The sequence below is a fragment of the Aythya fuligula genome, chromosome 7 (genome assembly GCF_009819795.1).
Source record: "Aythya fuligula isolate bAytFul2 chromosome 7, bAytFul2.pri, whole genome shotgun sequence".
Lineage (NCBI taxonomy): Eukaryota > Metazoa > Chordata > Aves > Anseriformes > Anatidae > Aythya > Aythya fuligula.
In genome coordinates, this window is record NC_045565.1 from 20,749,356 (window position 1) to 20,762,913 (window position 13,558).

Sequence of the window (13,558 nt, forward strand, 5' to 3'; positions counted from 1 at the left end):
AGGTAGAAAAGATGCTCTCTTCTTTCTGTCATCCAAAACACCTGGAGTATCTTCCCCACAGTTGAGGTATTTTATAAACTGAGTTACAGGCTTTGTTCTCGCATAAAAGGTGACTGTTTCTTTACAAACTTGTTTGGTAAAGTTTCCCCCTTCATAACAGTCACCTGAGAGAGCCAGGAGCATAAATGATTTTATTACATGCAAATTGCCCTAATCAGTTCGAAGGCAATATAAAACTACCGCCCTGTAAGTTATTTATAGTATTCAGCTAAGCATCTATTTTCTTTTCACTAACAAATGTTATTTCTTACATAAAACACTAAGGATACTAAGGATCTGTACAGTAACATTTTAGTCTATATAGTTTTATATAGTCTTCTTGGTTTTATACAGTCTACAATTTGCTTAGCTTGCTCAGTGTCTTGTGCTGTACGCTGCATCTTGCAGCATCCCAGTTAAACACTTGAAAATCACTACAACACACTCCATGGACCTCTGAGTGCTTCCTTAAACCTAAAATCTGCTCTAATCAAGGCAGCTTTCTCTTTCATTTTGTTCTGGCACAGAATGAGCTCCTGGATAATTCATGCTTTATGGATTCACACTGCACCCACTATTTTGTTACATGTAAGGCAAAGAGAGCTGCTCTGCCTCCACAACAGCTCACTTTATAGCACATTGCCCAGGGTAACAATGAATATATAGACGTTAAGTGAATTCACTGTTGATCCCCTGTTACTGTGTATGAAATCTCCAGTTTAAGACAGATAGAACACTGCGCATTCCCCCCTCCTCTTTTTATTACTTTTGAAGACACTGTATCTGTGCTGCCCATAGCTGTTGACCACTCAGGTGCTCCTTGGGATATTCTGCTTGCTGCTCCAGTTTAAAATACTCCAGAAGAAATACAAGGTGGATGGATGTGCACCCAGAGCCCTATGTTAATAGAGGATCCATGGCATGTGCTGCATGAGCTGCATGTTCCATTTGCACAGAGTACTGAGAGCCTCTGTAGCACCCATCATCTATGTCCACTCATCAGCCATGCTGATCAGGTCATGTGTCACAGCGCAGAACAGAAAACCTGCAATCTTAGTTACAGTAAAAAGCTTAATTCAAAAAAAAAAAAAAGAAAAAAAAAGTTAACCAAAAAGCTTAATTAGTTCATCCTTTCTAATGGTTTGGTTTGACTGAAATAGCCTACAAAGCATTCCCACAAGCAGCCCAGCTGGTATACCACGGGACAGGTAATGCCGGCAACCTCTTCTGGGCATTTCTCCAAGCAGCTTAAGGCCAATGGTCCTTCCTCTCACCCAGCTGTCACTGGATGAGGCTGCGGACCTCCTGTCAAGGGAGGTGAGGCAGAAGAAAAACAAAACAGTGTTTCTTTTCCAACTTCTGAGATTCCAAGTACCTGCTACCTACTGAGTCAAAATGGCTGAGATTGGAGTTGCTTGTTCCATGGAAAACACCCAGTGCTGCGTGCCTGACCTCACAAGTACAGCGACAAGGTGACAAGGGGAAAAAACAACACACACCACAGACCGTTTTTTATTTATTTCTTTACTAAAGATAGGCCTGGAAGACTTTAGACGGCAAAGTCCTAACAATGTCATAGCACAATGAACTGTATCAGCTTCATATTTTGGTGAATTCCTGTGTAAAACCCCTCTTCCTACGACGCCCTCAGGTCGGACACAACCATTTAAGGCGGCCGGCAGCTCCCGGCCCCCTCCCCACTGCACCTCAGGGCCGCGGGCACGCCGCACCTGGCAGCGGTTAAAAGCCGGGCCCTGAGGGGCGGCAGGGCGGCGGGATGGAGGGCGGCGCGGGCCGGGGGCTCCCCGGGGAGCTGCGCTTCCCCCACCACCGGCTGTGAGTGCGTGCGGCGGGGTCGGGAGCGCTCGTGAGGGGCTGGGGCTGGCCTGGGGGGGGGGGCGGGCAGCCTCGTGGATGTGGCGCGGTGGCTGTGTTGTTAGGGCTGCACCAGGGACTTCACGCCCTCTGTCCTTTTCAACCAGCGCCTCCTGGCCTCGCTCTCTCCCGGGAGCGCCTCGCTGCCCGTGAGGGACGCGCAGGGAGGTGCAGGTGCCCGCCTGCAGCACGGGGCGGCCCCGTCCAGGTGCCCTCTCCGCCGGGCAGCGCGGGGGCGTTCTCCCCGCTCTGCCTCTCTATGGTGCCTTTCCCTGGCAGGAGGGCGGCGCCGCGCGCATGCGCCGTGCCTAACGCCGAGCGGCGGCTGCGGGCGGTGGCGGCGCCGCCGGTGCTGAGCAGCGCGCGCCGCCCGCCCCGCCCCCTGTGGCCCCGCCCCCCGGGCCTCCGCCCCGCCCCGCCGCGCCGCGCCGGGGGGGCTGCGCCGCTGGCACCGGCGGGGCTCGGCGGCGGCAAATGGTGGGGCCGGACGATGGCGGGGCTCCGGGCGTGCTCCCCGCAGGCCGGCGGGAGGCGGCGGCGGCAGAGGAGGAGGAAGAAGAGGAGGAAGAGGAGGAGGAGGAGGACGGGGAGCGGGATGGGAGCCGGGGCTTGAGGTCGGGGAGCGGCGGGCCCGGCCGGCTGCTGCTGCAGCGGTACCTGGCGGCGCTCGGCCCGGCGGCGGGCGGGAGGCGCTGCCCGGAGAAGCCGGCCAACGGCGCCGCCCCGCACGCCGCGGGGGCGATGACCAACGGGGACGTCGGCTTCCTGCGGGCCGAGCCGCCGCCGGTCCCCCGGGCGGGACGGGCCGCGCCGGGCCACCATGAGGAGGAGGAGGAGGAAGCGAAAGTGCAGAACGGGGGCTTCCTCCTCTGCCCGCCCGGCCCCGGCGGCGACCCCGCGGGGACGGCCCTGGAGGAGCCGCTGCGGAGCTGCTGCCTGCGGGGCGAGGCGGGGCCGGGCGGCGGCAGCCCCCCGCCGGCAGCCCCGGGGCCGCCGCCGGGCTTCACGGACGTCAGCCTGGGCTCCCGCAACACCTACGAGGTGAGCCGCCGCCGCAGCGCCCCGGAGCACCTGCCCCGCGAAGGGACGGCGCCGCCGGGACCGCCGCACCCAGCGGCCGAGCGGGCCCGGCGGGCAGCGGGCGGCAGCGGCTTGGCCGAGTTCTTCAGCAGGTACGGGCCCGGGGGAGGGGGCCCGGCCCCGGGGGGCGGCGGGCAGCCTGCTCTCGTACCTTCCCCTCGGCGGTGCGGGTGCTGTTGGGGGGCTTATTCCACAGCGTGGTGCGGGAAGGCACCAGGGCTGGGCTTTGTGCTCTGATCGGTGGGGTGCCCGCTAAATTTCTGACACTTGAACTTCGGGGCACCCGCCTGCATCGTTTTGTGGCATGTTTCTTTAATGAGAGCACCGCTAGGGAGATACCTCTTGACTATAACAGTTGACAGCGCACTCTGTACTACTTCTCTGAATTTAACAATGGGAGTTACATTTCCCAATTTCTAATAGTTCTTAATCCCCAAGCCCTGGTGTTGCAGTTGTGTGGTAGTTGCTCTGATAGCGCAGCAGGTCTGAGTGGTTTGAGAAGACAATGAAGTTAAATGTACTGACTGATGGGTTGATGTGAAAGAGCAGGGATTTGGTCTTGAGGCATGACCCTAAATTGAGAAACAGGCTGCTTCTGCCAGCCCCCAGGGAAGGGACGGATGGGTTTCCATCTGAGTTTAGGGTCAGTATCACTTTCAGGGTGAGGTTGATGCCACTGCTTCGTGTCACAGATGGGCTGAGAGCTGTGCCTCTGTTCCCTCTGTTCTGTCTTCCATTCCCTGTTTTCCATGTTACGTGGCTGACAGTATATTGCCTTCCCTTTGCCTCAGTGCTCTAACACTTTAACCAACTACATTATTCATTGCTTTTTGCCCCAGAGCCATAGCTTAATGAAATTCTGGAGAACTTTGGCTCCTAGAAAAGGCTGAACTTGGTGTGCTGTTGAAGTTGTCAATATACAGTGACACTTGCTGTTTTCAGCAAAGACCTGGGTAATACCTGGAAAATTAATTGCTTCTATGCTGGCAAAAGCTAGAGTGCTGGCACCTCTGTTTAAAAAAAGGTTTGCTAGGGAGCTGATCTCCCAGCCCCTCACTGGCCCGGCTGGCTGCTCCTCACGTGCACTTGGCCTGAGCAGCAGCGATGGCTTCAGAGGCTCCGCTTTCAGCTCTGCATATACGGTTGTGAGAGCACTAGGATTACAGCTGATATCATTTTCAGCAGCCAAAATCTATTGATTTGGCAGCCAAAGATCTATTAATGAAGCACCCTTTAATGTTATTTTAAACAAAACTCAAGTTTCTATTACTTGATAAACTCATCTCTAGATAGAATAACACTAATGTTCATGTCCTCCATTGCTTTTTTTAAGCAGTCAATTCATGTCTTCGGATCTTTTTCTGATACTTTAAAGGCTTAGACTTGTAACATCTTTTTTTAAAGTCTTAGCAATTATTGGTTTTATATTAATCTGTTGTGAGTTGGTTGTTCTCGAGTTCCTCAAAAAGAAACACCCCAGCTCTCAGTAATAAGGATAGAAATAGTTGAAAATAATCCTGTGACTGAATGCTCGTAGCAACTACACCTCTTGTGAAGAACCAGGTGATTGTGTGACTTTTTAAATGAGCGCAGGGCCATAAATGATGTTGTTCCCCAAAGTTTTAAGTTGTACTGGGTGTTGGTGCTCTATCAAAAGCGGTGGCTGTGCTAAATACAGGTGGTTCGGTGGTCTGGTGCATTTCGTATGGGATGTTTCACACTTGTAATGCTCTTTGCCTAGTTCATGAGCTGTCAAAAATTTGATAGCTCCATTTTTTTTTCCTCTCAATAGACATAATTATATGGCACTTTCCTTTAAAGGTGGATGTTTCTTGCTGCTGTTTGGTTAAGAGCAGAAGGCAGGCACAGGGAAGCCGCACTGCCTGCTGTGGGAAGGCTCTGTTGTTCTCTAGTTGCCCGGTCAGACGAACTCCTCTGGTGTGGCAGGTCAGGGTTAGGGGGCTGCTCTGTCCAGTTGCTTGTTCCCATCTCTAGCTGTCTGACTGGCCTGTTCTGCAGCTCTGTGAAATGATCTGGGGTAACTGCATTCACGTGAATGAACTGAGGAGAAATTGATCAGGGGAGGCCAGAGGAGAAGCAGGCAGCTGTGCACAGCAGCTTCTTTCCTGCCCTGCTATAGGGAGAGTGGCTGAGCCCTCTAGATTGACAGAAATTTGCCCAAGGTCTTAGAATAATTGCCACTGGCAGTGCTTGCAGCTATTTTTCTGTATATATGGGGTGTAACAGTTGGTCCTGGGATCTTAAGTTGTCTTTGTGCAAAACTAGGAATCCTGTCATAACAGTGCTAACAGCTTTTTACTGGAAAAATAATTCTTTGCTGTCTTTTGGTTCCATGTCTTTGTGTCTTCATATATGAAGTGGGCTGCCTCAAATGAACTGGAGGTGTGTGGAGCAAAGTGCCGTGGCAAGGCGAGCTGTGGCTGTGGTCGTGTGTCTCCACTCTGCTGCTGCTATGGTCAGAGCATTAAGTGGCACCTGGAAAGTCACCTGCCACTGCTTTGTGCTCCTGTGTGTGATTCATAATGCAGTCATGTATAGCCACTGTTCTTACGGTCTGAGGTCTTGCCTAGCAGTGTACAAGCGTGGCATTCTCTTCTTAGGTTATTTGATCACTTTTGGGTAGTCCCAAGGGTTGATATTGGGTTCAGGATGGTTTAGTGAGCAGTGTTGTGTGAACACTGCAATTAGGGCAGTGAGCGTTGACTTGGCCCCCAAAGCAGCACCTCTACAGCAGAACAGGGCAAGCAGCAGCAAATCTCCAGGGGGAGAGATGAAGTCCCAGGGATCCTGCGCCTCTTTTGAAGGTGACTTGGACTTCCTATTTTTACAAGCATTTACTATGCACCTTCTCAGCTTGTGTAGCTATTGTTCCTTTCTGAATTGCATGTTTACCTAGATAAATTTAGTTATCTGGGAGCTGACAAAGTTCCTGATTGCTTTGTGGTTCCTGGAGTCAAAGCCTAATATTAACAATAGCAGCGATAATTTGTGATCGTAAAGCCCCATTTTCCCAAATCCTTGTTTTCCAGAATTCATCTAACAAGTTTTCTTTTCCTGGTAAAATCACAAAGACTTGAAATCACAATTGCTGCTGTTCATAGGTCTTTAGAACATGCTGTGAGCAATAGTGGTAAGGGTTGCAAGCGTGTGGTAGTTGGCGTGCGTGCACTTATAAAAAAAAAAAAAAAAAAACAAAACTGTCATTAGTCTCATCCTTCCTTCCTTAAGGGGAGTGGTTGCCCTTGCTACCAGGAAGTCTTGACAAATCTTCACCCCTGGGGATGGTGGGAAGCTGGATGGAGCTGGTATGTGCAGGAGCAGAGAACTGAGAAATCACTTGAGCCCACATCTTTCTCCCTCTTTGTAAGCACGGCTCTGTGATTTGCTAAGTAGGTAGGTCTTCAAAAGCTGCTGCTCTCCTTGCTCTGAAATATGTCCTTGACAGAGGGCTGTGGAAAGGCTCACACTGAGCACTGCTACTTGTGTACCGGAGATCTGTAGCTTGCATTTCAATTTATTACTAAGCAGCATCTGCAGTTCATTTAACTGTATAGGCACACCTGGGCTATGCCTGCATCTCCTGAATGGTTAATGCTAGAATTGGTATTTCTATTTGTATACAAAGCTTTTCAGTTTCATAAATCATTGTGGACTTCAGGGGAAGGACTGCACATCTGTTTTGTGGGGTTTTTGTCAAAAGGGAGTCAAGCAGGGAGTGAGCTGTCCTAGTTGCCACAGATCTTCTAAACCTTCTGTTTGTGTGAAGATCAAGGAACTGATTGATGGGGTTTCACAGTGATTAATTTATATTCCTGTATTGTCTGTGCCTTTATCCTAGGCAGTTCTTGCTGGCATCCTGAAAGACTTGTGTTTTTTTTTTTTTTCCTTTTTCTGTCCAAATTTAAAAAAAAAAAAAAAAAAAGTGGGGGTTGTGGAAGAGAACAGAGCTTCTAACAGGGAAATACACTGGCACAGTTTAAGAAGGGGAAAGAGAGAGGAGGGTTAAGGGACTAAAACAAAGCTTGCTCCAGAAACTGCAAGGGCACTCTTCACCCTTCTGTCTCTGAAACTTAGCTTTTTGTTTTCTGCAAGCAGTCTTGCAACTTAAGTGAAAAAGCAGATACTTGTAACTGATTAGAATGACAGCTGCTGGGTGAAAGTAGGAAAGAGCACCTGGACCCAAGTCTTGGAAGAATTGCTGTGGCTAACTTCAACCAGCATTCTCTTTCCCTGAGTTACAGGCATGACTAACTCAATATAAATAAGAAAAAACATTCATATTATCAAAATCAGAAGCTTTTGCATGGGTTTGCATGGGTCACGTTCAATAAGAACGATTTGCTTTATGAAGCTGTGTTGACACTGTGACTGGTTTCTGGCTTTCAGTCATATGAGTGACAAAATATAGTGGCAACTTAAGTAAATCTGGTCTCCTGAGAGAGACAAAATGTAATAAACATATCAGCTCCCAAACTTTTTAATAACTGTTCACATGCATAACTTTACCAGAGGTGTGTGATTTTATTGTATCTCTGCATATTTAAAGGATCTCTCACAAATGCAGGTCTTGCTGTAGCAAATCAAGCCTGTACGAACAGCAGCCTTGTTTTTGTTTGTGAACGAGTTCCAAGCATCTCAAGGAAATGAGCAAATCTTCAAGGTCTATGAGTTGAAAATGGCTTTTGGAGAAAGTTTCACTCCTAGGCCTCATGTTATATAGCTTTTAGAGCTTTTTGTTGCTGAAAAACACAAGCAATGTGTGTTTCACCATGATTATTTAAGATGTTGTATACCCGTTATCCTAGCCAAAGTGATGGTTGTTGAGTAGCGAGCCAAAGTTCATGTTCTTGTGCACAGGCGGAAGAAGATGCATTGATTTAACTCTGGGTATGGATCAGATTGCTGTATGGCTACAACTTCTGTCTGCAGCCTACTATTTTTTCCTGAAAAGCTGATTAAACAGATTATACCTACAGCGTCAGAGTCTTCGAGGTACAATCTTCAGCAGTTTAAACTACCCTAAATATTATTAACAATTTCTCTGCTGCCTTTGGTAGACAGTGTAATATTCTGTGTGGGTACAGGTATTTGCACTGGGAGTCATATAATCCTAATAGGATTTTTCCTGAAGTCACTTCTATGCTTTTACTCTTAAGACTGTTCAGTTATTAGGGTATTTTATCTTGATTGTTTAAGACTGCAAGAGGAATTTAAGGTTTTTGATCACATTTCACATGGATGAAGAAATGGTTATCTCTGTCTTCAGTTTCTGGGAACTGCTGGAATGTTTATCATGTAAACCCAGCCCTTTTTTATCCCTTAGTGGTGGTGTTTGTTCTTCAGCTGGGAAGAGACAGGTCTGTTGTTGGGTTGGGTGGTAGGTATTGCCTTAAGTTTCTTTAGGGCCGTGATGCTGCTCTGCTTCTCAGGCTTTTTGGTATGGCTTCCTAAGGAAGAGATGCTTAGGCAGATACTGCCTGATCTCCAATACTCTAGCCTGCTGCCTGTGTTTGTCAAGCTTCTCTGAGGCTGAGAGGACTTGAATATAAAGGTCCTACAGGTTTGAGTGCATGCTGGGCAGAACGAGTGACTGCAGAGCATGTGGCTCTTGGCCCCACACTGGGACAGCAGTGTGGGAGGTGGATGTGTAGTGTATGCATGAATTTCTGACTACAGTTAGTAGAAAGCTAGGTTTTAGTCATGGCTGAGTTGACTTCGCTAGAACTTCTGAGTGCCAAGCACTCAGGCAAGTGTTCTCAATTTCCTGTCCTCCTTTCTTACCTCAAGACTGAAAACAACACCTGTAGCCTCTGGGAGGAAGCTCCTGACCATTTATTTCACTCTCCACCAAGGTACTCCTTTATTAAGAAGTCACGTTCAACTTCCATTGTTACTGTATTAGAGACTGTTATTTAATGTGCTCTCAGGTAGGTGAAAGTCTTTCCTGATCAGGTCGTGTAATCAAGTGTGTTGTTAGCTTCCCTCCCCTGGGGGAGTTATGTTGATCTAAACAGTCCTGAAGGCCAGTGGTGTAGGAATAGACAAAACTAAGTGACTGTCTGGAGCAGAATTAAGGGAGTAAAGAGGCCAGAGATGCAGAGAGTAACAAAACCTCTGTATAGCCCTTCTGGATCTGCTGGAGCAGCAGAAAACCAGGCTTACTGCTACCTTAGTCACCGAGGTCTGGTTTGATACACTGAGGGAGGGTGCTTCAGGAGAGGGTTGATGGTACTTGTCACATCCAGCTGGTGCTGCAGGAACAGCACACCAAGCTACTGATGGTAGCTCTGCTCCTTTCTGCAGCAGGACCAGGTCTCAGCCCCAGCAAAGCTCAGTCCTCTCTGTGCTGCTGCAGTTGCCCAATGCAACCTTTTATGTAGAATCTTGCCTGTCCTGCTGCTGTGTGTTAATGAGGCTTTTTATATGCTGGATGCCAGAACCCTTTAAAAAGTAAACAGGCCATCAGCTACTAAAGGTATCTGGGTGATTTTGTAGCTGTGAAATGAGAAGCAGTGCAGACTGCAGAGCCCAAAGTATCTCTAGCTTGTTATGACCTTTAGGAGTTTTGCAGGTTGCTTGCTCCTGTTCCTCATGTTCTGTAGGCAGCTGAGTGGTAGATTGGGGAGTATCGGTGTAAAACAGGCATCAGGCAAAACTGAAAGTCTCCTATGTGTTAATATCAGAAGTAGAACAGATTAAAAATGTATTATTGTGTTTTGTAATACTTGTGATATATTCAATGTCACAGCTTTTGTGATAAATCATGAAATTGCTACCCATGTTAGATACTTGGTATATTTATTGGCTACAAGTAACAGTAGTGTGTTACTGCACTGCATAATCTGGTAATCAATGGGCACTGTCTCTAGGAGCTGAAGGGGAAGACTCAGGACTGAGGCTTAAACTGGCCGGTTGCAGCAGTAGGCACTGTGAGCTCACAGGACAGCCTTCAAATAACTCTGTCCTGTTTAAACTTAGTTGACTGATCTGGGGGCTCTTCAAAGGCTGGAAATCTTTCTCACCTTTGTCTTGAAAACGTATATTGTATGGAGCATTGAGACTTTATCATCAACACAGTAACCATACTAAAGCTGTTGACTTTTGCCCTAACTAAAAATGAGTTGCAACAAGATCAGTTTTGAGTAGTTTGCCTCATTAGGTTGTACTTGTGTGAGACATCTTGGTGAACTGATTTCAGAACTTGTTGTCAGGAAACAAAGGGAATGCCTCTTCCCTGCCTCTGGTACTTACTTGATCCTGTGAGCTGTTGTAGCTCATGGAGCTAGGGAGTGAAAAGCTTGGGTGGCTTTCTGTGGGATGAGTTGGACTGACTTGTAAAGTATGGAGAGTCTGGGGACGGAGACAGGAGAGAGAGTGTAGGACATCACTGGTGCAAGGAGGAGAGGTGGGCTTCCTCTCAGTGGAGCTGAAACAACTCTGCTGCCCTGTGGGTGGGGAAAGTGCAGTGGTTCCCCTCACTCCGTTGTTCGTGTTGCTGGTTGCCTGCCTGTGGCTTGTCAGGAGTTCTGGGCCACGCAGGAAGCAGCAGGCTGTAAGCAGTCGGGTGGTCACTTCCCCACTTATTGCAGCCCAGTGATCCAGGATTTGAGGTTAGGCTCCATGAGCAAGTGATATTTGATTGTTGTAAAAAATTGACTGTGGAGTCTGGTGTAGTGTCAAAAGAGCTGCTGAAGTGCCTGGTTAAATGGGAAGATGATACAGTGCCTTGGCGCAGAGCTCTGTTTTACTGTTTCACTTGGAAAAGTAAATGTGAGACTGTGTTGATTGTCTTCCTTTACCGTGTTTGTACTTGAGCATCCTGAAATTTAATCAGTTACCTTGCACGTGTCTGCTTGTGTACGTATGTTTCTCAGTACGTGAGCCTGCTGTCCCACAGCAGGCCTGTGCAACAGCTCTTTGGTAGAAGCACCATTTGGGCTGTTAAAGTGCTGTTTGCCAGTAAGTGTGCTGGACAGAGCGTTCTGTAATGCTGCTAAACACTCCCAGCTCTTAAAACTTCTGTGTACCTGTAGTAAAACACCTGTGTTTGTGTACCTGTAGTAAAACTATTCTGCCACCAGTATTTGTGAAGCCACTTTGGGACTGGTGCTATTTAGGGAGGAGCTTGAGCAGTATGGCTGATGTGGTTTAGTCTCTTCAGTTCAGTCCCACAACAATTCCCTCAATCTTTGTGTCCTCTCCACGAGGTCAGGAACCTCCTTCTCTACCCCTCAGCCCTTTGCAGCTACTCTGTGGCCATTCATTGGGTTTCAGGTTTACCTAATCTTAGCTGAGGCTTTAGTTTACCAGTAATATCAATAGGAATGTTATCACTATGTTTAAAACAACAACAAAATCCAACCAAACAAAAACACCAGACACAAACAAACTACAAGCTTGGTCTTGTTGGGAGATCCATATTTTCCTGTTCAGCGTTTCTGGTTTATTTTAATTTTTTGAGTGAGGAAGAGGGGAACCAAGAACTTGTTTGTATAGTACTGAAGACTGTTTGAGTGTTACAGATGCAAACACTGAAGTTCCTTTGGTAGTTCGGGAATTTTTTTTTTTGTTGTCTTGGTGTGAGAAGAGGAGAGATTTATGCTGCTGAAAGTTGCTGAAACTAGCAACATCCTGAAATGAATCTATTTGGAGATAACAGAATGGGAAGAGAAGCTGGCTTCTTGCTTCTCCTTGTAGCAAAGTGGTGGAGGATATGAACCATAAAATTGGTTGGGTCCCCTCTCCTCCAGTATAGGCAGAGATTACCAACTTGTGCTTGGAACAATTGTCTACATGTACTGGACTGGAATAGGCTCATGCTGTTTTAAGTTACATGTTCCATACTTTTAGTTTCAGTAAGTACTACGTTTATTGGAGAGTTGTTTTGTTCTAAATCTCCACATTAGGAATTCTAAGTCTTAAAACACTTGCATGTGAGCCGATCGCTGGATCTAACAGAGTACGGTTGAGATGGGAGAGTAAAGGATTAATTGAAAAGTGTATTTGTAAGGTAGGTGGTGTTTGATTTTTTTTTTTTTTTTTTTTTTTTTTTTTATGCCCGTGGTACTCTCCCAGACATAATAATGTGAGAAAACACTTCAGAGCATGTGAAAGTGAGCAGGTAGCAGCTGGATAGCATTGTATAATTTAAACCTATCATAGTGGGAAAGCAATGACAGCCTGCTGGGTGGGCTAGGACATATATTGGGGACCTTTTGGAGGCACTTTATCAATTCCTACAAATTGTGTACTGTATATAAACAGTGTAAAATGTAGAAATAGAATCCTACTCTTACAAAGCCTGCAGACCAACAAGTAGCTAACCAAGAAGGTTTTATTTCATTTTAATGATTTATGCTTAGTTGAGTTCCATTTGTTTCTGTATGTGAATTATTGAAAAGTCTTGTTTCTAGCATAGAAGAGCTAGTAGTTTATAGCCAGGTAATGTTTTTATGCTGCTATGTCCAAATTTTTGCAAATAAAACCTTAATAGACTGGATGAGGTTGAGTATGAAGACAAACCTGTTCTGTTCTTAACCAGCTCTTGTGTTTTATGCATGATAAAAAATATGCCAATGTGAACATAGGAGTTCATGTTGTTCTCAATTATAGCCATGAAAGAACAGGGAGTTGTAGGCTTGCAGGGGTCTTCAGAACTCCTGCAGACCATTCTGAAAGTACAGTTCTAAGTCAAAGCTTTAATGCTATATGGGTAAAAATGAGTCTGTAACAATTCCTGGAATCTCTCTTCTAACTCCTCACTGATGCAGCTATCTGGATAAGCATTACTGTGTACATAAGTGGTTTCCTAGTCAGTTTATTTCAGCTAATTCAGATTTCAAACCTATTTTGTATACCTACAAAGCTTATTTAAAATTTTCCATAGGAATGGAGGAAAAATAGACAGTGTACACAAGCAGAACTGTTCTCTGTGGAGATGCAAAATCAGTTTTATACTACATAAGCAGTTTTTTGAGTTTGACTTGTTACTTCATATTTCTTTTACTCATCTGGGGGTTTTATTGGAGTTGCTGGATTTGTTTATGTATTGCAGAGTAAAGCAGCTTTCCAGGGTTTTTAACTGTTTTTTTTTTTTTTTTTTTTTTTTTTAATTATAGTTTTTTTTAAAGGCAAACTAAAAGCAAAACAACAAAGCAAAACCCTGAACTGTTTGTAGTCAAACAGGGTGCTGCTTGTTTGCAGCATTAATTTCATGCTGGTTTTCCTCTATTAAGCCTTTATGATTCTGAGAGGAAAAGTTACATTGGCAGGAGTGGGGAAGCTCTTGATGACTTGATGTGATGCTGATTCTTTCCTGTTGGTGTCTGTCTTTGGATTTAATATGACACAGCTTTTGTATTCAGTGTTCACCATTAGGTATTGGGGCACTCAGTAAAAAGGAAAATATGATCAGCCCTCACTTCCTTTGGTTCTTGTGGCTTTCAGATCTTGTTTTCTCAGTGTTTCCCTAGTCGGAGTACTGGTGATTTCATTCCCTAGTATGTTATAAGTAGACGAACGATGCTGCAACCTTTCCTTCAGT

At 46.4% G+C, this 13,558-nt stretch overlaps 1 protein-coding gene across 1 annotated transcript in view; it reads left to right on the forward strand.

Moving 5' to 3' along the window:
- The first annotated feature begins 2,388 nt into the window (after window positions 1-2,388).
- Window positions 2,389-13,558, forward strand: part of TBC1D12 (TBC1 domain family member 12) — a 45,009-nt gene continuing 33,839 nt past the window's right edge. The window contains exon 1 of the mRNA XM_032191426.1: window positions 2,389-3,086. Within this exon, the coding sequence (XP_032047317.1) occupies window positions 2,389-3,086 (698 nt within the window). The remainder of the gene's footprint in view (window positions 3,087-13,558) is intronic.